Source organism: Notolabrus celidotus, chromosome 7 (genome assembly GCF_009762535.1).
Source record: "Notolabrus celidotus isolate fNotCel1 chromosome 7, fNotCel1.pri, whole genome shotgun sequence".
Lineage (NCBI taxonomy): Eukaryota > Metazoa > Chordata > Actinopteri > Labriformes > Labridae > Notolabrus > Notolabrus celidotus.
Window position 1 is genome coordinate 4699515 of NC_048278.1, and position 24835 is coordinate 4724349.

Genomic DNA, 24835 nt, shown 5'->3' on the forward strand with positions numbered 1-24835 from the left:
TACTAAAAGTAATAATGATAACAATAATAATGATAGTAATACTAAAAGTAATAATAATAACAATAATAATAATAATAGTAAAAATAAAAGTAATAATAATCATGAGGATAAATATAATAACAATAATGTTAAAATCTACTATAACTACTTATTATAATATTATACTAATGATAATTATAATATTAACAGTAATAGTAATAAAGAAGATAAAAAGATAAGGATGATGATGATAAAATTTGAATAATAATACATTTATTTACTTCCAAGAACAATAGTTAAAAACAACAACAGGAACAATCTTAGAAACATAAAGTTACACACAAACCATACAAAACAACAACATTAAAGCTAGCCTGACTTTCTGTTGATCACAAACCGGCCCCCTCCCTGTGCTGGACCTCCAGCCTCAGGACCGTGCAGGACCGTGTGGTCACAGATCTGAACGATGCAGCCAGAGCTTTTCAGTCAGGCTAAGAGTCAATGAGGAGAGGGCTCACAAACAGAGCGGAGGGGTGAAGCTCAAAGCAAGGTCAGAGGTCAGAGGGTCTGTTGAGGTTCAGCATCACAAAGCTGATTCTCCTCTAACCTACAGAACCACGGTGACAGGGTCTGGAGTCATCTGAGGTCAGGACCAGCGTGTTCAGGGTTACTGCCTGCACCACAGTGAAGTCTGATGTCTAATAACACAGAGTGAAGACATGCAGGTGACAGTGTACGCATCACATCATGGGAGCCTGCATGCATTCATCCCCACTTCATTCTGTTAGTCCTGGACCGACCTCCATCCAAGACCCCCTCCCTCTGTGTTCAGCTTTAAGCTTCAGGTGTAACTTCAGCTCCTCAGATCAGCTGCAGGGTGTCACCTGAGGTCATGTTCCATGTTTGCTACTATGACGACTTGAATCTGGCTGTTAGTGTGTATCTTTGACGCCAGCTTGAAGACTTAGTTCAGTTTGTGTCCCCGAGCTGTTCTCTGGAGAACAGTGAAGTGGTGTGAATCCTCTGAGTCCTCCTACTCTCCATGAACCTCGAATTCTTCACTGCAGTCAGCACATTTTCCCACTTTGTCCATTGAAGTCAGAGACGTTTTGGCAGCACAGCACGGTGCTCCTCAGCGTCAGGCCAAGCTGAGGTCTCTGCAGAGGAAAGGATCATTGCTGGAGAAGATGGTGATCATCTTCAAACTCGCCTCGCCTCCTTTCTTGCGCACCATGTCGATCACATCTCGTGCTTTATCTGCGCGCGGTTTGACCCTGGACGCCTCACTCTCTGCATCACTTAGAACTTTGTACAGCAGAAGTTCATCCAGCATCTTGTTGAGGACTGGGTCCGACACTCTGTCGATGAACTGCGTCCGAGCTCGCTGCAGCTTCTCCTCTGCTGAAGTACGGCTCCTCCTCGACGGCACTTTCTCATCATCATCCGTAGACAACGCTGGAAAGCATGATTCAACGGTTAGTCATGTTTCATCAGAGAACACAAAGAAAGAGTATTCAGAACTTTAAAGGAGGAGCTCTGACTGATGGAGGACTGGATCAACACAGTGGGTGAATGAAACATGACACAGGGCATGTGTTGTCTATGAGGTGCTGGTACAGATCAGTGCTGCTCTGAAGGTCTCAGAGGGAGTGAGGCTGGTTCAGCACGACCCCTGACCCTGCTCTTTTTTTCCGCTCAGCCGACGTCCTGCTCGTCTTTGACACAAAAGTTTCCACGGGGCCGGTTTCTGTGAATCTGAAGCCACGGTACAACACGTCGAAGTCTCGGTCCGAGTCATTGCTCCCTGTCAGCTGACTGCTCTCCTCTCGCTGTCATGTGAATCACTGAGCCCTGTCTGTACCTCAGCGTGTGGTCCAATGTCTCCTCCCTGCCTGAAAAACTGTCTCCTTTCTGTGAGGACCCGTGAGGTGGTATCAGCGCCCCCTGTGGACAAAGCTGCACATCTGAACGCGAACCCTGCATATGACTGAACCGTATTCTGCAATCCAAACATCCTCCTGCTGTCTTCTGACGGTCAGAGCCCATGATCCCTGAGGGAACATCTACAATAACGTCCTGAAGTGATCCGGATCCTCCCTCAGAGTCTGAGATCAAAGCATCAGCATTCATTTCAGTCTGTTTGATAACAGCTGAGGTAGGGCTGGGCGATAATTTGATAACAATAATTATAGAGATCTAATTTTTGTCGATATAAATATGACAAATATTTGATACAAATTCAATATAAATAAAAATGTAATTACACCCACCAACCACTAAAAAGGGAGGGGCGCTAGTGAGCCTTAAACGCTAATTGCCACCCAACATTAGACCGAAGAAGGAGACGGCATTGAACAGCCAATCATGTCGCAGGGTGAGAGGTAGGTGGGACTTATAGATGTTTGGAGCAGAATCATAGACTGTATAAAATATGACTTCACCCATCTGTTTCTGAAGCACTGTTTTGAGGCCAGGCGGCGGCGGCAGCCATATTGCTGCTGTCGAGCGATTGTGACGTAAAGAGGCGGGCTTCCTTGAGCCTCCTCGCTAACAGCTACAGTGTTCCTGCCTGTCAATCAAGTCAGCTGTGCCTCTCATTGGAAGACTCGTCATCTAAATATCTTCAAAATTTATCGGGGTAATGAAAAATTCCACCCCCCGTACAGTGTGTGCCGATCTAGAAATGAGCTATACAGACTACACTGGTCTTTTGAACCAGGCTGTAAACATGTTTATTTCTGCTGTAAAGATCGGCTTTTTTGAATTGGTGTGTATGTGGTTTACGGTATTTTTGCAGCCAGCCTCAAGCGGATGAACTGCAGTTTTTAGCACTTCCGTATTGGACTCTTATTTTTAGACTGGAGGTTGCAGCTTGAGCAGAATGTAAACACAGCTGAAAGAGCGACAGCGTCACTGAAGAAAACTCAAAACCTACCAGCTCAATGCAGAGTCGTTAGTCTGACACTGTGTCGACTCTGCGTTAACTATTAACTTAATACACTTCATTAAATATACTTTCAGGATGTGGGTAAAGGAAGAGCACAGACACAACTTCTGCTGTGCATTTCTAACACGTTTAATGTCCACCACGACTGTCCTGAATAACCGTGATGCATTCACTTCACTGTGGGAAACAACATCACTCTGCCCGTAACCCTTAGTAATCTTAGGGGAGAGCAAGACTCAAAACAATACTCTATTAAACTGATATACAGAATACAATTTGATATATCTTTGCTGTAAATTGAAACCAAATTAAGGACATTACCTCAACCTGAGAAAATAAGAATTACAAACTAAAACTTCACAAAAATCTCATCTTACATTAAAATCCTGCTTCCTGTTAGCACCGTCAGAAATGATGGATTCAAGAAGTTTATCAGAAAACTAAATCCAGATACAAACTCAAAAACTGTCTCTTTTCTTCAACTTTGACTCAGGAGCAAAGATATGACTTTAAATTTAAATGAAATCATGATTTGATTTTTATCGTTTATCGTTGATTTTGACTTATATGAAATATTTCATCGTGATAACATCATTTTCAATATCGCTCAGCACTAAGCTGAGGACTCCTTACAGGAGCTTTAATGATCACTTATTTCTCTGATTATCCAGTTTGAACTTTAAAGAGGAGCCTGAAATCTCAACACAAACAGCATCAGGTTCAGTATTTACCTGGCAGATGGAGGCTGTGCACCCACACCTGCGTTCCCTCCGGATCTCTCACCATCAGAGTCACCTCCTCTGTGCTCGTGGTCAGGGTGACCTCAAACAGTGCGTGGAAGTTAGGCCCGTAGTTTTCAAAAAACACCGCGCTCTGCAAACGAACATCAGACATGTCATGTGCCGGATCACGTGCAGTCTGGGGCTCTCAGGGCTCTGATACTCACATGAGGCTGGACGGTGAAGCCCTCGGGTTCAGTCTGGAGGCTGTAGTGTTGGGTTTTATGGAGCAGGCAGTAGGAGGGGGCCTGGATGTACTCACACTTTTCATATTGTGCTTTCACCTTCAAAGATATCAGAATGATTGAGTGAGACTAGAAACCCAGTCTGCACAGGGACGCCATGACAACACAGTGAATCTTTCATACAAAAACATGATGCATTATGGGTGCATGATGAAGCATCGCTCTCATCATCATCATCATCATCAGCTGCCCCTACAGCTCACGGTCCCTCAAAAGAGCCCAACACACCCAGGACATCACCTGTTTGAACTGCGGCCCTCGGGCAGGAGATGCAGGACAATGAAAACCAGGACACACAGTTTTTACCCTGAAGTGCACGTCATGCTACATGATGCAAAGATAAAGTGGGGACTGCTGAAATGCTGTGTTTGTCTTTGTTAGTCTACTGTTTTAATGATTTTTGTTCCTCTAACTTTTTGCTCTGTTAAATGGGAGCTGCATTTCAATCTTGTTGCACCGTGTACAAGAGCTGCAGCATCCCATCTCACAGACGGGGCAGAGTCAGTCCTCCGTGAGGGCTCAAGTTCAAGTGAGGGCTGCTTAATGTGACATCACACACTCCTCAGAATCATCATCACACACACTCTGTGTTTGCATTAGGTGTGAGCACACCTGTATGCTAGGCTAAAACATATGAAACTGCTGGTGAACAGCGATGTGACAGAGCGGTTTACCTCCTGCAGAGGTACGTTACTGGGCAGCAGGATCATGCTGAGGATGAGGTTCACTCCCCTGTAGGCTCGGCGCAGGAACAGCAGGACTTGGCCACACACTGGTTTGTTCATGAAAGTCCTGAACCTCTGGATGAGATCATAGACGATGCCAAAGGCGGAGAGGTGAGGAGTTTCCACCACCACGTGACTATCAGTGATTTCCAGCGGCTTTATGATGCTCATGCCATCCTCAGTGATGTGGACTACACAGAGGGCCTCAGAGACCAGACCTGCAGGTATCCAGAGCTCAGATTCATGTTGTGTTCAGAGAAGAGCTGTACACATGTTTTTAGTGTTCTTACCGGGTTCAGGTTCACAGTGAGGGAGGTGCAGCTGACAGATGGAGTCCTGAGGACACCTGATGCTAAACAGCGGTCCTCCGGGCACTTTGCGAGCTGGTTCAAGGAGCTTTTGATCCCAGATCAGGGTCTTGTATGTGACCTCTCCTTCATGGGTCACTTTAAACACCAGCCCAGTCAAAGAGCACTCAAACACACCTGCACCTGGAAACTGGAATCTGCAAGACACAGAGTCCACTTTCATTATCAGACTCAAATCAGGAAGCATGGGCTTCACAAATACACCAGGATTCATTCACTTATCTATTCATTCATTAATTTATCTATTCATTAATTCATCCATGTAATAATTAATCCATTTTATTCATTTATTTAATCCTTCATTTATTTATTTGTTTTGTTTGTATTCCAGGGGCTGATCTGAGACACACCGGAACAACAGTATCATGCAGACAGGACCTGAATCAAACCAAAGTGGAACTCCTGAAGAGTGTAAATGCACATCAGAGAGTTATCAAATCAGAATCACCATCCTGACTCTGATCCTTCATTTGTAACAGAGTTTTCTTTGAAATAATAAACCCTGAATCTGAATGAATAAACTCTCTGAAGCCGTCTCCTCCTCTGAGTCCTGTCTCATCATTCTGTGCAGCAGAGCAGCTTTTATTTATAAATCTAAAAAATCAGAAAGAACATTTTATTACATTCACAAATCAACAGACTGAGAACTGATTTATATTGTTAATAGAACTCTTAAAAACTCTTTTAAATCCTGCTGATCAAACTCTGATTAATGTGATAAACTACTGAAACGTGAATCCTTCCTCTAAAGGGAACAGGAGAATTCAGACCTGTTGGTCCAAAAACCCACTCTGAGGTCCTGTTCCTGATCAAACCCAGAGACAGGGACGTAATATCATCCACAACCAATGTTCAACATGTGATGGTCTGCTAGCTGAAGTCTTGGTTTTGAACTGGGCACCCTGTTTGATGAATGAGCGTCTATGAAACATCTAAAGCTCACTGTAAGTAACCGAAAGTAACCAGGAGAGAAACTGTTTATCTCCTTACCTGTAGGAAACCCCGAGTCTCTCTGGTATCACCTCAGGTGTGAAGCTCAACTTGGCCTGCAATCCAAAACAGAAAAATCACTCTGTAGTTTAAGCAGTGAAACCACCTCATGGGGTCTTTTCCAAACCGGTAACCCTCCTCCCTCCATCATATGACAGTGTGCTCTCACTCCACAGAAGAAGACACATCAGAGTCACAGGTTCTTGTGTGGGTTTGAAGTAGACTCTCACGGTTATGGTGTGTTCAATGACTCTTGTGTTACGTCTCCTCTCACTGTTCCTCCTCTACTCTGAAAATCCGGAGCATTCAGCGCTGCAGGAGCCTCATTGGTCAACATAGCTGGCAATCATGGCCTTAATATGGAAGAGAGTTTGGGCGACCGATTATTTTTAAGTCCAACCTTTTCTCTCTGAGTTCTGTCTTTAAGATCAAAGAGAACATTCTAGAGTTCTGTCTTTAAGATCAAAGACAACATTCTAGAATTCTGCCTTTAAGATAAAAGACAACATTCTACAATTCTGTCTTTCAGATCAAAGATAACATTCTAGAATTCTGTCTTTAAGATCAAAGACAACATTCTAGAATTCTGTCTTAAAGATCAAAGACGACATTCTAGAATTCTGCCATTAAGATCAAAGACAACATTACATAATTCTGCCTTAAACATTCAAGACAACATTCTAGAATTCTGCCCTCAAGATCAAAGACAACATTCTAGAATTCTGTCTTTAAGAACAAAGACAACATTCTAGAGTTCTGTCTTTAAGAACAAAGACAACATTCTACAATTCTGTCTTTAAGATCAAAGACAACATTCTAGAGTTCTGTCTTTAAGAACAAAGACAACATTCTAGAATTCTGTCTTTAAGATCAAAGACAACATTCTAGAGTTCTGTCTTTGAGATCAAAGGTTTGATGTATCTCTGCCCTGACTTCATTTTTTCTATTCCAGAGGCTGAAGCTTTATATTTACAGGGATTTACTCCTACTTGCTGCAAACTGGTTTAGGGTTGCTCTCAATGGGGCCGACCCTCTGTGCAGGTGTGCAAATCACTGCAGTACAGTGTGAAGGGAGAGGGTGCAGGCTGGGCTTAAGAAAGGCAGGGGGTTTTACTTAGAGATAAACCAGACATACTCACGTTATCCATTCTCAACATCTTTGCTGTGGAAATGGTCACAGATCCAACATGAACAGAGAAGACTGGGTGGAGAGGCTCGGTGAAAGTGGTGTGGAATGTGTGAAGAAGGGTTTTCTTGTCTCCAGACAGCGAATAAAAAGAGAGCATCCCGGCAATCCAGTCCAGAAACAGTCCCAGTCTTCTCCTTCTGGCCAGAAATGCTTTTACGTTAATGAATGGGACAGGAATAAAAGTTTCCCTTCGCCCATGAAAGAAAGAATACCCATTCCACACACTGACAGTGCACATCCAGGCCTTGTTGCTAAGTTGAATATCTGTCAACAAGTGTCCTTTTCTCTCTAAGCTCTTATATGCCACACCAACACCCACAAATCCCGTCCACTCCACCTCCCAGTAGCAGCGTCCAGTCAGACCCTCCCTACACAGCACCTGCATCACTTGATCAAACCTCTCTGGGTGGTCAGGATATGGCTGCTCTTCTTCAGTGGAAGAAACTTTCTTCTCACCCTCAGAGAGGACAAGCTTTTTATGCAGAGTGTCGGGGACGAGTGTGAGATCACAAGCATCTGAAGGAAAGATGGAGAAGAGTACAGTTTTACCGCTTTAAGGGAGAGAAATTCACAGATTAATCCTTAGAGGTAGCTTACACTTGTTCAGAAGTTGCATGTTAATCCAGAGCTCTTCATCATGGTCGACACTGAGGCAGAGGAACACAATGAGGACATACTTTCAGTTTGGCGACCTTTATAAAGACCATCCCATCACCCATTATCTATACCGCTGCCCTGTTTGTGTTACAGGGGGACTGGAGTGTGTCCCAGCAGTCATTGAGCCAGAGGCAGGGTCACCAACTAATCCCACTCACACATACAGGCCATTTAGGGTTAGGAGCATGTTTCTGGACTGTTGGAGGAAGCTGTAGCAGCCAGAGATGCATGCGCGGGGAGAAGAAACCTTGCATAAATGTTTATCTGAAGTCAGGCTCTATACACTCTGTTCCTCCCACAGTCAGTGAAAGTAAAGCTTTCCTCTTTCAGGCCCATGCTGAGCGATGGAACAAACCTCAGACAGATCTCTCAGAGCAGCTTTTTAACAACATTAAAACGTTAAAACGTCACTTTGAAGATAGCTGCTGAGAAAGAACAGTTCTTATACGTTTTACAGACGAAGGGATGGACAGATTCCAAGAAAAATTGATCACTTTCCACCACTTAGCTAACACCGCTAACTCATCATCATTTTCCGCTGAGTGTCATTGCTCCTCAGCTTCTCCTGTTCTCTCTGACTTCTAACAGGTTCTCGGTGAGAGCCTGAGATACATTGTATGCTGATGATTACACATTTTCTTCCTCTTTGATGACAGAACGTAGATCTGTATTTATTACTGTTGAACATCACATCCAGTTTTCTGTTCTCATGCAGACCTTCAGTAAAACTGTGGTGTATTAATTCAGTTCAGTGAATAAAACTTTAAAACCATGTTCCTGCACGGCCACCAGTGAAACCTACTTGAGTCTCTCCAGTCTGCATCCTGGGTCCAGCAGTCTCTCAGAGAGCAGCCTCACCCCTGCCTCCCCTGGATGATTGTAGCTCATGTCCAGCTCTCTCAGATGGGAGGGGTTGGACCTCAGAGCTGAGGCCAGAGAAGCACAGCCTTCTTCTGTGATCCCACAATATGACAGCCTGTAGAATAAAAGACTCCTTACAAAGAGACCACAAATGCCCTAGGTGTTACTGCACAACAACTGTATTACAGGACATCGGTACCTCAGTTTTTCCAGCCTACATGTGGAACTCCCAAGTCCAGCAGAGAGCAGCAGCACTCCTGAATCCTGCAGGTCATTACGGCTGAGGTCAAGCTCTCGCAGCTGGGAGTTTGAGCTGAGAACTGAGGCGAACACTTGACAGCATTTGTTTGTGAGGCGACAACCAGGCATGCTGCACTCAAGAAACAAGAACGACTATTAAACATTTTAGTAATGAGAACATTTACCGAGACGTATTTATTATAAAAGAGAAAAAAACATCACCTGAACTCTTCCAGTTTACAGAGTGGACCAATCAAACCAGCAGGAATAAAAGTCAGCAGAGTTATGTCATCAGTGAAATCTTCATATTCCACCTGAGCCTCCAACTCCTCAGAAAAATACTTGCTGTAATCCTGCTGATAACTGTATATGCAGTCAGCCAGGTCCAGGGCTCTCAGTGAGGACTGCTTTGATTGAAGGATGCAGGCCAAGATGTGACAATGTCTGAAATCTAAAGTGAACCTGGACAATCTGTAGAGAATAGGACATCATATCAGTTACAAGTCTGCATGCGGTGAAAGTCCACAATGTTCAGGTGTGTTGGGAGGAGTAAATTAAGCTGTGTGCCTGGCAGAGAGTCGGGGTGTTTGTCTGGTAATATTTTGGAGCCTTTTACATTAAATACATATTCCAGTCCTCGCTCTCCTCCTGGAACCAACAAACTGTATGCATACTCCTCATTAGCTTCCAAAACACTAACCAGTTCACACAGAGCTGAACGCTCCTGTTTCCTGCCTGCAACATTACAGTTTGGTTCAAATGAAGATTCAGACGATGAAGAATCATCCTTCAAACTGACCTCAGTGTCTCCAGTTTACAGTTCCGATCACCAAGCACATCCAAGACCAAGTGAGGAAGAGGAACGTTAGCATTAGCAAAACACATCAGGTGAAGTTCTCGCAGAAGTGAGTCTGATGACTGAAGAATGGAGAGCAGAATATCAAGGCAGTCATTGCTCAGATGCTGGCTCCTGAGCCTGTAGATCAAGGAGAAAGCAACAAATCTGAGTCTTAAGGCTGATTTATACTTCTGCGTCGAACTGACAGCGTAGCCTACGCCGTAGGTCTGCGTAGCTCCCGTACCTACGCAGAGGCCTACGCACGTAGCTGACGTGCACCTCCTCCAAAATGTAACTCCGCGTAGAGCCGACGCGGACCGCAAGCCCTGTGATTGGTCATGAAGTAGGTGATGTGTGTCACTCTGAACTGAGTGGTAGCTTTGATGAGCTCAGTGTGTCCAGTGTTAGCTGGTGTTTGAGTTGAGCTAGTTTAGCATTAGCAGCAAGTGTTATGTCCGAAGGTGGAGAGATACTCGTAGTCCTGATTATTTCATGGTTAATCAGCTTCTTCCTGTTGGACACTTCTGCTGACATCAGCAGAAAAACACTCAACAGCACAACCCGGTGGACATGAAAGCAGTAAATTATATAATAAAGGGGCATTCAGATCGTGAAAGTCAAGTCATGACGGGAATTCTGAAGGGCAGAATTCCAGAATGTGGTCTTTGATCTTGAAGACAGAATTCTAGAATGTTGTCTTTGATCTGAAGGGCAGAATTCTAGAATGTTGTCTTTGATCTGAAGGGCAGAATTCTAGAATGTTGTCTTTGATCTGAAGGGCAGAATTCTAGAATGTTGTCATTGATCTGAAGGGCAGAATTCTAGAATGTTATCTTTGATCTGAAAGGCAGAATTCTAGAATGTTGTCTTTGTTCTTAAAGGCAGAATTGTAGAATGTTGCCTTTGATCTTAAAAGCAGAATTCTAGAATGTTGGCTCTAATCTGAAGGGCAGAACTCTAGAATGTTGTTTCTGATCTTAGTGGCAGAATTCTAGAATATTGTCTTTGATCTGAAGGGTACAATTCTAGAATGTTGTCTTTGATGTTTAAGGCAGCATTCTAGAATGTTGTCTTTGATCTTTAGGGCAGAATTCTAGAATGTTGTCTTTGATCTGAAGGGCAGAATTCTAGAATGTTGTCTTTGATCTGAAGGGCAGAATTCTAGAAAGTTGTCTTTGATCTTGAGGGCAGAATTCTAGAATGTTGTTTTTGATCTTAAGGGCAGAATTCTAGAATGTTGTCTTTGATCTGAAGGGCAGAATTCTAGAATGTTGTCTTTGATCTTAAGGGCATAATTCTAGAATGTTGTCTTTGATCTGAAGGGCAGAATTCTAGAAAGTTGTCTTTGATCTTGAGGGCAGAATTCTAGAATGTTGTTTTTGATCTTAAGGGCAGAATTCTAGAATGTTGTCTTTGATCTTAAAGGCAGAATTCTAGAATGTTTTCTTTGATTTTAAAGGCAGAATTCTAGAATGTTGTCTGATCTTAAAGGCAGAATTCTAGAATGTTGTCTCTAATCTGAAGGGCAGAACTCTAGAATGTTGTTTCTGATCTTAGTGGCAGAATTCTAGAATATTGTCTTTGATCTGAAGGTCATTATTGTAGAAGGTTGTCTTTGATCTTAAAGACAGAATTCTAGAATGTTGTCTTTGATCTGAAGGGTACAATTCTAGAATGTTGTCTTTGATGTTTAAGGCAGCATTCTAGAATGTTGTCTTTGATCTTAAGGGCAGCATTCTAAATGTTGTCTTGAATGTTTAGGGTGGAATTCTAGAATGTTGTCTTTGATCTTTAGGGCAGAATTCTAGAATGTTGTCTTTGATCTGAAGGGCAGAATTCTAGAATGTTGTCTTTGATCTTTAGGGCAGAATTCTAAAATGTTATCTTTGATCTTAAAGACAGAATTTCTACAATGTTGTCTTTGATCTGAAGGGCAGAATTCTAGAATGTTGTCTTTGATTTGAAGGGCAGAATTCTAGAATGTTGTCTTTGATTTTAAAGGCAGAATTCTAGAATGTTGTCTTTGATCTGAAGGTCATTATTCTAGAATGTTGTCTTTGATCTGAAGGGCAGAATTCTAGAATGTTGTCTTTGATCTGAAGGGCAGAATTCTAGAATGTTGCCTTTGATCTTAAGGGCAGAATTCTAGAATGTTGTCTCTAATCTGAAGGGCAGAACTCTAGAATGTTGTTTCTGATCTTAGTGGCAGAATTATAGAATATTGTCTTTGATCTGAAGGTCATTATTGTAGAAGGTTGTTTTTGATCTTAAAGACAGAATTGTAGAATGTTGTCTTTGATCTGAAGGGTACAATTCTAGAATGTTGTCTTTGATGTTTAAGGCAGCATTCTAGAATGTTGTCTTGAATGTTTAGGGTGGAATTCTAGAATGTTGTCTTTGATCTTTAGGGCAGAACTCTAGAATGTTGTCTTTGATCTGAAGGGCAGAATTCTAGAATGTTGTCTTTGATCTTAAGGGCATAATTCTAGAATGTTGTCTCTGATCTGAAGGGCAGAATTCTAGAAAGTTGTCTTTGATCTTGAGGGCAGAATTCTAGAATGTTGTTTTTGATCTTAAGGGCAGAATTCTAGAATGTTGTCTTTGATCTTAAAGGCAGAATTCTAGAATGTTTTCTTTGATTTTAAAGGCAGAATTCTAGAATGTTGTCTGATCTTAAAGGCAGAATTCTAGAATGTTGTCTCTAATCTGAAGGGCAGAACTCTAGAATGTTGTTTCTGATCTTAGTGGCAGAATTCTAGAATATTGTCTTTGATCTGAAGGTCATTATTGTAGAAGGTTGTCTTTGATCTTAAAGACACAATTGTAGAATGTTGTCTTTGATCTGAAGGGTACAATTCTAGAATGTTGTCTTTGATGTTTAAGGCAGCATTCTAGAATGTTGTCTTTGATCTTAAGGGCAGCATTCTAAATGTTGTCTTGAATGTTTAGGGTGGAATTCTAGAATGTTGTCTTTGATCTTTAGGGCAGAATTCTAGAATGTTGTCTTTGATCTGAAGGGCAGAATTCTAGAATGTTGTCTTTGATCTGAAGGGCAGAATTCTAGAAAGTTGTCTTTGATCTTGAGGGCAGAATTCTAGAATGTTGTTTTTGATCTTAAGGGCAGAATTCTAGAATGTTGTCTTTGATCTGAAGGGCAGAATTCTAGAAAGTTGTCTTTGATCTTGAGGGCAGAATTCTAGAATGTTGTCTTTGATCTGAAGGGCAGAATTCTAGAAAGTTGTCTTTGATCTTGAGGGCAGAATTCTAGAATGTTGTTTTTGATCTTAAGGGCAGAATTCTAGAATGTTGTCTTTGATCTTAAAGGCAGAATTCTAGAATGTTTTCTTTGATTTTAAAGGCAGAATTCTAGAATGTTGTCTGATCTTAAAGGCAGAATTCTAGAATGTTGTCTCTAATCTGAAGGGCAGAACTCTAGAATGTTGTTTCTGATCTTAGTGGCAGAATTCTAGAATATTGTCTTTGATCTGAAGGTCATTATTGTAGAAGGTTGTCTTTGATCTTAAAGACAGAATTGTAGAATGTTGTCTTTGATCTGAAGGGTACAATTCTAGAATGTTGTCTTTGATGTTTAAGGCAGCATTCTAGAATGTTGTCTTTGATCTTAAGGGCAGCATTCTAAATGTTGTCTTGAATGTTTAGGGTGGAATTCTAGAATGTTGTCTTTGATCTTTAGGGCAGAATTCTAGAATGTTGTCTTTGATCTGAAGGGCAGAATTCTAGAATGTTGTCTTTGATCTTTAGGGCAGAATTCTAAAATGTTATCTTTGATCTTAAAGACAGAATTTCTACAATGTTGTCTTTGATCTGAAGGGCAGAATTCTAGAATGTTGTCTTTGATTTGAAGGGCAGAATTCTAGAATGTTGTCTTTGATTTTAAAGGCAGAATTCTAGAATGTTGTCTTTGATCTGAAGGGCAGAATTCTAGAATGTTGTCTTTGATCTGAAGGGCAGAATTCTAGAATGTTGTCTTTGATCTGAAGGGCAGAATTCTAGAATGTTGCCTTTGATCTTAAAGGCAGAATTCTAGAATGTTGTCTCTAATCTGAAGGGCAGAACTCTAGAATGTTGTTTCTGATCTTAAAGGCAGAATTCTCGAATGTTGTCTTTGATCTTAAAGACAGAATTGTAGAAAGTTGTCTTTGATCTGAAGGGTACAATTCTAGAATGTTGTCTTTGATGTTTAAGGCAGAATTCTAGAATGTTGTCTTTGATCTTAAGGGCAGAATTCTAGAATGTTGTCTTGAATGTTTAGGGTTGAATTCTAGAATGTTGTCTTTGATCTTGAAGACAGAATTCTAGAATGTTATCTTTGATGTGAAAGACAGAATTCTAGAATGTTGTCTTTGATCTTTAGGGCAGAATTCTAGAATGTTGTCTTTGATCTGAAGGGCAGAATTCTAGAATGTTGTCTTCGATCTTTAGGGCAGAATTCTAGAATGTAATCTTTGATCTTAAAGACAGAATTTCTACAATGTTGTCTTTGATCTGAAGGGCAGAATTCTAGAATGTTGTCTTTGATCTTTAGGGCAGAATTCTAGAATGTTATCTTTGATCTTAAAGGCAGAATTCTACAATGTTGTCTTTGATCTTAAGGGCAGAATTCTAGAATGTTGTCTCTATTCTGAAGGGCAGAACTCTAGAATGTTGTTTCTGATCTTAGTGGCAGAATTATAGAATATTGTCTTTGATCTGAAGGTCATTATTGTAGAAGGTTGTCTTTGATCTTAAAGACAGAATTGTAGAATGTTGTCTTTGATCTGAAGGGCAGAATTCTAGAATGTTGTCTTTGATTTTAAAGGCAGAATTCTAGAATGTTGTCTTTGATCTTAAGGGCAGAATTCTACATGTTGTTTTTGATCTTAAAGGCAGAATTCTAGAATGTTGTCTTTGATCTGAAGGGCAGAACTCTAGAATGTTCTTTATGATCTTAGTGGCAAAATTTTAGAATGTTGTCTTTGATCTTAAAGACAGAATTCTAGAATGTTGTCTTTGATCTTAAAGGCAGAATTCTAGAATGTTGTCTTTGATCTTAAGGGCAGAATTCTAGAATGTTGTCTCTTTTCTGAAGGGCAGAACTCTAGAATGTTGTTTCTGATCTTAGTGGCAGAATTATAGAATATTGTCTTTGATCTGAAGGTCATTATTGTAGAAGGTTGTCTTTGATCTTAAAGACAGAATTGTAGAATGTTGTCTTTGATCTGAAGGGTACAATTCTAGAATGTTGTCTTTGATGTTTAAGGCAGCATTCTAGAATGTTGTCTTGAATGTTTAGGGTGGAATTCTAGAATGTTGTCTTTGATCTTTAGGGCAGAACTCTAGAATGTTGTCTTTGATCTGAAGGGCAGAATTCTAGAATGTTGTCTTTGATCTTAAGGGCATAATTCTAGAATGTTGTCTCTGATCTGAAGGGCAGAATTCTAGAAAGTTGTTTTTGATCTTGAGGGCAGAATTCTAGAATGTTGTTTTCTATCTTAAGGGCAGAATTCTAGAATGTTGTCTTTGATCTTAAAGGCAGAATTCTAGAATGTTTTCTTTGATTTTAAAGGCAGAATTCTAGAATGTTGTCTGATCTTAAAGGCAGAATTCTAGAATGTTGTCTTTGATCTTTAGGGCAGAATTCTAGAATGTTGTCTTTGATCTGAAGGGCAGAATTCTAGAATGTTGTCTTTGATCTTTAGGGCAGAATTCTAAAATGTTATCTTTGATCTTAAAGACAGAATTTCTACAATGTTGTCTTTGATCTGAAGGGCAGAATTCTAGAATGTTGTCTTTGATTTGAAGGGCAGAATTCTAGAATGTTGTCTTTGATTTTAAAGGCAGAATTCTAGAATGTTGTCTTTGATCTGAAGGGCAGAATTCTAGAATGTTGTCTTTGATCTGAAGGGCAGAATTCTAGAATGTTGTCTTTGATCTGAAGGGCAGAATTCTAGAATGTTGCCTTTGATCTTAAAGGCAGAATTCTAGAATGTTGTCTCTAATCTGAAGGGCAGAACTCTAGAATGTTGTTTCTGATCTTAAAGGCAGAATTCTCGAATGTTGTCTTTGATCTTAAAGACAGAATTGTAGAAAGTTGTCTTTGATCTGAAGGGTACAATTCTAGAATGTTGTCTTTGATGTTTAAGGCAGAATTCTAGAATGTTGTCTTTGATCTTAAGGGCAGAATTCTAGAATGTTGTCTTGAATGTTTAGGGTTGAATTCTAGAATGTTGTCTTTGATCTTGAAGACAGAATTCTAGAATGTTATCTTTGATGTGAAAGACAGAATTCTAGAATGTTGTCTTTGATCTTTAGGGTAGTTCTAGAATGTTGTCTTTGATCTGAAGGGCAGAATTCTAGAATGTTGTCTTCGATCTTTAGGGCAGAATTCTAGAATGTAATCTTTGATCTTAAAGACAGAATTTCTACAATGTTGTCTTTGATCTGAAGGGCAGAATTCTAGAATGTTGTCTTTGATCTTTAAGGCAGAATTCTAGAATGTTGTCTTTGATCTTTAGGGCAGAATTCTAGAATGTTATCTTTGATCTTAAAGGCAGAATTCTACAATGTTGTCTTTGATCTGAAGGGCAGAATTCTAGAATGTTGTCTTTGATCTGAAGGGCAGAATTCTAGAATGTTGTCTTTGATTTTAAAGGCAGAATTCTAGAATGTTGTCTTTGATCTTAAGGGCAGAATTCTACATGTTTTTTTTTATCTTAAAGGCAGAATTCTAGAATGTTGTCTTTGATCTGAAGGGCAGAACTCTAGAATGTTCTTTATGATCTTAGTGGCAAAATTTTAGAATGTTGTCTTTGATCTTAAAGACAGAATTCTAGAATGTTGTCTTTGATCTTAAAGGCAGAATTCTAGAATGTTGTCTCTAATCTGAAGGGAAGAACTCTAGAATTTGGTTTCTGATCTTAGTGGCAGAATTCTAGAATATTGTCTTTGATCTGAAGGGCATTATTGTAGAAGGTTGTCTTTGATCTTAAAGGCAGAATTCTTGAATGTTGTCTTTGATCTTAAAGACAGAATTCTAGAATGTTGTCTTTGATCTTAAAGGCAGAATTCTAGAATGTTGTCTTTGATCTTAAGGGCAGAATTCTAGAATGTTGTCTTGAATGTTTAGGGTGGAATTCTAGAATGTTGTCTTGAATGTTTAGGGTGAAATTCTAGAATGTTGTCTTTGATCTTGAAGACAGAATTCTAGAATGTTATCTTTGATCTGAAAGACAGAATTCTAGAATGTTGTCTTTGATCTTAAAGACAGAATTTCTACAATTTTGTCTTTGATCTTAAAGACAGAATTTCTACAATGTTGTCTTTGATCTTTAGGGTACAATTCTAGAATGTTGTCTTTTATCTGAAGGGCAGAATTCTAGAATGTTGTCTTTGATCTGAAGGGCAGAATTCTAGAATGTTGTCTTTGATCTTAAGGGCAGAATTCTAGAATGTTGTCTTTGATTTTAAAGGCAGAATTCTAGAATGTTGTCTTTGATCTTAAGGGCAGAATTCTACATGTTGCTTTTGATCTTAAAGGCAGAATTCTAGAATGTTGTCTTTGATCTGAAGGGCAGAATTCTAGAATGTTGTCTTTGATGTTTAAGGCAGAATTCTGAGGCACCAATAACGGGATCGTTCACGTTTGGTTTAAACGCAACATAAGGTTATGAATCCCTCCAGGATCCAGAGAGATAATCAGTGTAACTCAGCGCTCTGCTTTTTGCTCTGTTAACACTCTGCTTTTCGCTCCGTTAGCGCTCTGTTAGCGCTCTGTTAGCGCTCTGTTAGCGCTCTGTTAGCGCTCTGTTAGTGCTCTGTTAGCGCTTTCTTAGCGCTCTGTTAGCAGTCTGTTGTAGTGTTTGGGTCACTAACACTCAGCAAGCCGCGGTTTAGTCTGGAGTGGCAGCGGGAAATAAACACGAGCATGAAACAACTCTTTGGCATATTTACAAAAGGTGGGTCCACACTTTCTGGACAAATAGCTGATCACACCTGCATCATCATTACTGAAGCATGAAGGACTCCATAAGGGATCCTTCATCTCCAGAATACTTACACAGCTTTCCTACTGTTCTTCATCACCGTGACGAGTTTCTCCACTCCATACAGAGGTGTGTTACATACTGTGAGATCAAGTTCCTCCACCAGTTCCCCGGATATCTGCAGCATGGTGGACAGCACCGAGCAGTCGATGGGTGAGAGTCTTGCTCCCGCGTCCAGATATCTTCTGACATCCGCCTGAAAGCTCTCCTCTCTCAGCTCATACTTGCAGAGGAACAGATTCATGCACCTTTCTTGTGCAATGTTTCCTGCATGAAAGTTTCGGAGGTACTTCTTCATCTCCAGGACAGTGTGTGAGCTGCTCTGAGTCTGTGGCAGCACACTCTGCAGCAAAGTCTGATTGGACTCCAGGAAGAACCCGAGGAAGAAGCACAAGAACAGATCCAGCTGACCCTTCTCACTTTTCAAGGCTTTGTCAATGACTCTTTTTTGCAACTCAAGCAGGCTGAGGTCGGTGGGATCGACCTCCAGGAAAGACTGTAAGGTGTGGATCTCCTTTGTCACGCAGCAGTGGAACATGTGAAGTGCAGCCAGAAACTCCTGGAAGCTTAAATGCACAAAGCTGAACATCTGTTTCTTGTACAGGCCGTGTTCCTGCTTCAGGATTTCTGAACAGAGTCCACAGAAAACTGCAGCTCTGTTAACGTCAATGCCACATTCTCTCAGGTCCTCTTCATAGAAGATGATGTTTCCCTTCTGCAGCTGCTCAAACGCTAACTTGGAAATACTGAAAATCATGGAGCCTTTCTGTGCTGCCTTCTTCTTCTTGTTCTTCGTACGGGAGCTCGTCGTCACGCCGTATTTCTCTGCCGATCTTTGGGTTTGAATGATCAGATAATAAATATACAGCTCTGTCATCGTTGTGATTCCTCGGCTTCTCTGGTCACTCCATCCTTTCGTGAAGACCTCGGCTAGGATCCAACAAAAGATTGGGATGTGGCCCATGAAGTGGAAGCTTATCATCCCTCTGACACAGGACAGAGCTTCCCCAGCCTGACCCGAGGTACCGAACCTCCTCAGGAAGTACTCCTCCTTGTGTCGCTCAGTGAAACCTTGGACCTCCGTCATCTGATCGATATATTTGGAAGGAATTTGTCCGACTGCTGCGGGGCGGGAGGTGATCCAGAGAAGAGCGTCTGGCAGCAGGTTCCCTTTGATGAGGTTTGTCAGCAGCACATTAACCGCTGCTTGTTGATCCACATTACTTATCCTCGCACCCCCTTCAAAGTCCAGAGGAAATCTACTTTCATCCAAACCGTCAAAGATGAACAGCAAGCTTGAGTTAAGAAGTGGCTGTGCGTCTTTAAACGGTCTCAGCTCGGGATAAAAGTGCAGGAGAAGCTGCAGCAGAGTGTATTCCGCCTCTTTCAGCAGGTTTAACTCTCGAAAAGGAAGCACAAAGAGAAAATCGATGTGCTGGTTGGATTTTCCCTCTGCCCAGTCCAGGGCGAAGTTTTGGACCGCTACTGTTTTCCCGATCCCAGCGATTCCCTTGGTCATCACTCTGCGAATGGGGCTCTGGTCTTCAGGCTGCTGTTGGGACTTCTTTCTTCCTGGTTTGAAGATACTCAGACAGTTGATTTCTTCATAGGGGGAAAATGGAGATCTGTCGTCTGGGAGTTTCAACTGATCTAGAATCTCGTGTGGTTTGCAGCCGTAATCCTCATGTTGTTCAGTGATGAAGACTCGGGTGTAGATCTGCTCCAGACGAGACCGACTGGCTGATGTGCCCTCTTTAATGAAGGTGTACTTTTCCCTCAGGTGGTCTCTTAGCTTCTGTTTCACGCCGTCATTTGGGATCCTCACAATTATACGATGTTTTTGTATGATTACTGGTCTTCCTGAGTATCCGTGTCGTTCTACTTTAGCTGTGTGAGTGGCGTTCTCCTGTTGTGCCCTGTTAGAACATGAGAGAGAACAGTCAAGGAAGCAGAACACACATGAAGAACTGGATCTTACTGTGACTGAGAACCAGTCCTTCATTAGCTGGCAGACTGTGACCGATCTGCTACTCTGAGGCTAACTGACGCCTTCTTTCTGGATCTCTGTTTACAAGACTTCAACTAGATTCCTGCTGAGATCATTTCCCATCATGCTCCTGTCCTAGATCTAACAGAAGAAGGACAAACAGCTGTCCCCATGCTTGCGTGGTGGTTCTTGTTCTACAGGTGACTCATGTCAAAGTCAGACTACCCTCCAGGTCTGGCTCCGCTCATCATGGCGGTTTGTTGTTGTAGTTAAGTGAAATACGATCTGGTGATAACACAGAGTGTTTTATTCTGAAAATTAACCGGATGTTTTCATTTTGTTTTGGTGCCTGACTTCCTGTCCCACTCCATCTGCTCTGTTGAGATTGATCCGTCGTGCTCCGACATCCGGCAACAATAGAATTCTTGTGTATCTGAGGGCTCCGACCTGCCGCAACACAACGGAGGGGATCCAGAGGAAGTTAACACATTGACTAGAATAGAAGCCTATCGGGACCGGTTCAAGGATCTGGTGTAATTTGGCCGAGTGAAGGGAGGTGCCGCCTGCTGATGCAATGACCTCACTCCTCCATACCGTTCTGTGTTCATGTCTGTGTGCTGGTTAGGGGTGGAAATTGATAAGATTTTATCAATGTCAATGCCATTGTAGATTCTGCTTATCAATCCAATTCCTTATCAATTCTCCTAACGATTCCTGAGTATTTTTAAGGGGGAAAAAGTAGTTCTACACAGTCTTCCGGACCAAAAGGAACCATTTTATTTTTTCCAAAATTATGTCTGCACAAGACTGAACATGAACATATTTGCACCTAGGAGTTCTGCGTTGCAGAGTGTGTGACATTATGCAACGTACCGCAGCATGACGTGACGTGACGTGACGTGACGTGACGTGACGTGACGTGACGTGACGTGACGTTACGTGACGTGACGTGACGTGACGTCGTGCTGAGAAATGAATCGATAACACTTGAGGTACAGTTCCGATGGAATTCATCAACTGGAACCGGTTCTAAGTCGGATCCGGTTTTCGATTCCCAACCCTAGTGCTGGGGGCCATCGGCCATCAGGGGCCACGCAATAGGCCATGTATCAGGATGACGTCTGAGAGCTGAACGTTATCTTTAGAGCACGAGTGTTTACTTTAAACTCAACATGAAGGTGTTCCCTCATTCAAACTGTCAGCGGTTCACCAAACCTGACTTTTGCCCTGGCATTAAGGAGCAACACTGCTTTGGCCTCCAGCTCAGATCTCTCTCTCTCTCCCTCTTTCTCTCTCCCTCTCTCTCTCTCTCCCTCCCTCTCTATCTCTGTCTCTCCACTTCCTGTTTGTAGCATTTGTTATCACTCTCTTACCAGATGAGTGATGGACTGGCAGCACCTTCAAACCTCAAAGGTGAGCTTCTCTCTCTCTCCTCACGGCCACTCAGCTCTGCGTCCTCCTTGTCCATCTGAAACTTGTTCCCACAGCCGGCCATCTTTCTTCCAGACGGCGAGCGGAGTCCTGGTTCAAAAAGACAGATAATAAAGAACATGAAGAAAATCATAACCGAAAACAGGATTCAGCCAGTGAGACGCAGGCTTCACTTCATCTTCAACAATCATCATCATCTTCATAATCTACACACACACACACACACACACACACACACACACACACACACACACACACACACACACACACACACACACACACACACACACACACACACACACACACACACACACACACACACACACACACACACACACACACAGTGGTCTGGAGAAGTCTTTGGCTGTGTGTTTGTCGTGTCTGGTGTTTGGTCAGTAGGGGGCGCAGGGACAGCAAGCCTTGCAGACGTAGTGCGTAACTCGAGCACTGTCCTTAAGCTGGTTTGACCTGATCTGCAGAAAACAGTCTACATGCACATGTAGCCGTGTTTCCTGTGCTGTTATGATTAAGCCTGCTGCTACTGATGCTTTTATTAACCCTTACTCTTATTCTAACCTTAGGAGGCATCAGGCAACAAGGAGAGGCAGAGAACCAATCACACATCTGCTTTTCAGAGAAACAAGAGATTGTACTTTGGAGCCACAGCCACCCCACTCACTGACCCGTCAGCTGACCCAGGCTCAGTGTGCAGCTCAAAGACACAAACAGCAGTTTCAATGAGAGCAGAAAACACTGACAGTGCTTCTTAGCTGTTGTTGAATATGAACATAGCACCACAGTGAGGTTTATCACACGGGTTAAGAAGAGCTACTTACAACGTACAGATTATTCAGCCTCACAGCTCCAAACGATCTGTCTGACTACACACACTTCCTGTTCCTTTGCTTTCCTCCTTATGGACCTTTGACCTGGCAGACTGACGTACTGCACAGGTGACCAGGTGAACAGGTATGGATGCTGCATCATCTGAGAGGACTTTAAACTCATGCAGATCCTGTAGTCAGTTTAACCTGTTTGCTGAAAGTGTAGAGCTACGTTAAGAATCCCTCTGCAGACTGTTAATGTTTAACAGGTAGATCACGGATGCTGCTGTTTGCTGTCAGTAGTTTGGACCATGTCGGATTGTTGGCCGTAAAACATTTTATATTTCCGAAAAGACAATTTAAAATCTTTATACTGAAAGATAAAAGACATTTGCTAGTTATTATTTTGTTTGATTAATTCTGACACATTTTTAAATCCATACCATCTCTGCACACTCAGTACTGGCTGGAGCTTTTATGCTTTTCAACATAAAAGCCTTTTTTCTGTGGAGACTTTCACACCATGCTTTTATTCTGAAATGTGTCCAGGGCAAGATATTTGTTGTATGAGGTCTCTTGCTAAACTCTTTACTCTTCTTCTCTTTGGCTGTTTTTGAAACGGCCTGCTACATACTACCTACTAATGTAGTAGGCAGTAGGTACTGCCTACTACAAACTGCGTTTGAATTTAGTCTGACTGTTCTCTTCTATCTGTGTTGCAGTATGCTGGGTCCATAGACTGTATAAATAATGGATGTAGTATCCGTGACGTCACCCGTCTGTTCCTGAAAGCTGTTTTGAAGCCTATCGATGGCGGCAGCCATATTGGAAATGCAGAAATCAACCAGGCATGGTGTGACGTAAAGAGGCGGGGTTTGAGCCTCCTAGCCAACAGCTATGTGCTCCCGACCGGGAGTCAAGTCAGTCATGTCCTTATTTGGGCAAAAATGGTAATCTTAATATCTTCTCAACCGTCGCGTTAGAAAAAAATTCACCCCTGGACAGTGTGTGCCGATAGAGAAATTAGCTACGTAGAGCCAAGCCGTTTTTTGAACCAGGTTGTAAACATGTTTATTAATGCTGCAAAGATTGTCTTTTTTGAATTGGTGTGTATATGGTTTCCTGGTGTTTCTGCAGCCAGCCTCAAGCGGATTCTTGATGTATTGCAGTTTATAACACTTCCGCATGGGCTTCATAGTTTGAGACAGGAGGTTGCCGCTTGGCTGAGCTAGACGTCACTGGATTTCCGGTTTTGGATAGCGGAAGTAAACAACCGCTAAGCTGATTGATAAACTGCTTCTTTATCATCACTTATGATTTAAAAAGTGAAGAAGTGGTTTATATGGAATTTAATAGTTTTCACAGCACCTAAAAACGGAGTGCCACCATCAAAGAAGAAGAAAAAAGAAAAAGCGGAACGAGCACTGTGCATTGTGGGAAACTATGCGAGGGAGGCTGTTTTCGAAACCGCCTAGTATACCACCAGTGTCCCTCGCGTACTGTTTCCCACAATGCACAGCGCTCGTTCTGCTTTTTCTTTTTTGACGGGGGTTTCTGTGTGCTGTGAAAATTATTAAACTCCATATAAAACACTTCTTAACTTTCTAAATCATCAGTGATGCTAAAGAAGCAGTTTCTCTATCAGCTTGGCTATTGTTTACTTCCGCTTTCTGAAACCGGAAATCCAGTGACGTCTGTGTCTGGCCCAGCCTTTATGTACAGTCTATGGGCCCAGCATCATGCAGACCAGATCCAACAGAACAGTCATACTACAGACTAAATTCAAATGCAGGTAGTATTTAGCTGGCCGTTTCGAAAACAGCCTGAGACTGGTCCGATGCAGACTGAGAAACATTCCTGAATCAGTAGACATCCGGGGAGTTTTGGCATACTGCAGATTTTGCACTTGTTCACATACTACATACTGAATTTTGGCCAAATCAGTACGTACTGCTAGTATAGTAGGAGGTTTGGAAAACTGCCTTAGTGTTCAAAAGCTTTGTAATAAATCACACGAGCTGCAGCTGGATTCAGTCCTCAGGAAGAACCCTTTGACTTTTAGCAAACCTTTCAGAATAAAAGTGCTCTTTACTAATCTCCTGATGTTTGATTCCACACTGCTGTTCAACGTGAGAGAAGCAGAAGGCGACAAACATGGAGGAGCAAACTGTGCAGTTGCTGAAAAGAATGAAAGAACAAACAGACCCGTGAGGAGGAGGAGGAGGAGTCCACCTGTCCGCCTTGATGAGGACAAACAGGATCTACATTTCAGGAGAGCTGGAGTCAAATCTAAAATTCAGACCAGAGACTGAAGCGACGTATGAAACCCTGCAGAGCGGGGTGCATCTCAAAGCTCTAAACTGCAGTCTCCTCGCTCCTCACTCGAACCGGAAGTACTTGCTTCAGGACAGAATAAACAGAGAGCAGATTCTCTTCATGTGCAGGTGTGTGTTAAACAGGTAAAGCACAGAGACAGAGCTCTGTTACTGTTTATATTTATCAGAGTTATTACAGTGAACATGTGTGCAGACACTAACAGCTGTTAAAGCCGTCATCACAAACCGACGTCGCTTCACGTGATGCTCCGGAGGAGTGGACATCTCATTTCTCTAGATATAAATCTCCTCTTTCCTCTCTCCTCTGGTTTCATTTCCTCTCATCTCTGGTGGGCGGGACTAAGACGCGAGGAAGAGACGCGAGGATGGACGTTTAGAGCGGTTTAGAGCTTTGAGA

The 24835-nt window shown here is 42.0% G+C and overlaps 1 protein-coding gene across 2 annotated transcripts; it reads right to left on the reverse strand.

The window, feature by feature from the left end:
- Positions 1-238: 238 nt before the first annotated feature.
- On the reverse strand, positions 239-24497 carry LOC117815674 (NACHT, LRR and PYD domains-containing protein 12-like). 2 transcript variants are annotated; one of them, XM_034687526.1, is made up of 15 exons: positions 24308-24497; positions 21221-21368; positions 17875-19776; positions 9780-9956; positions 9203-9451; positions 8940-9110; positions 8682-8855; positions 7820-7869; positions 7173-7738; positions 6034-6089; positions 4966-5180; positions 4625-4893; positions 3873-3989; positions 3658-3799; positions 239-1434 (listed from the first exon to the last, which is right to left on the reverse strand). In XM_034687526.1, the coding sequence occupies exons 2-15, from the start codon at positions 21340-21342 to the stop codon at positions 1118-1120; spliced, it is 4527 nt and encodes a 1508-aa protein (XP_034543417.1). In that variant the 5' UTR covers positions 21343-21368; positions 24308-24497; the 3' UTR covers positions 239-1117. The 2 variants fall into 2 exon arrangements, with proteins under 2 accessions (XP_034543417.1, XP_034543418.1); XM_034687527.1 differs by lacking the exon at positions 9780-9956 and having other exon boundaries at positions 24308-24492.
- Between the last annotated feature and the right edge of the window lie 338 nt (positions 24498-24835).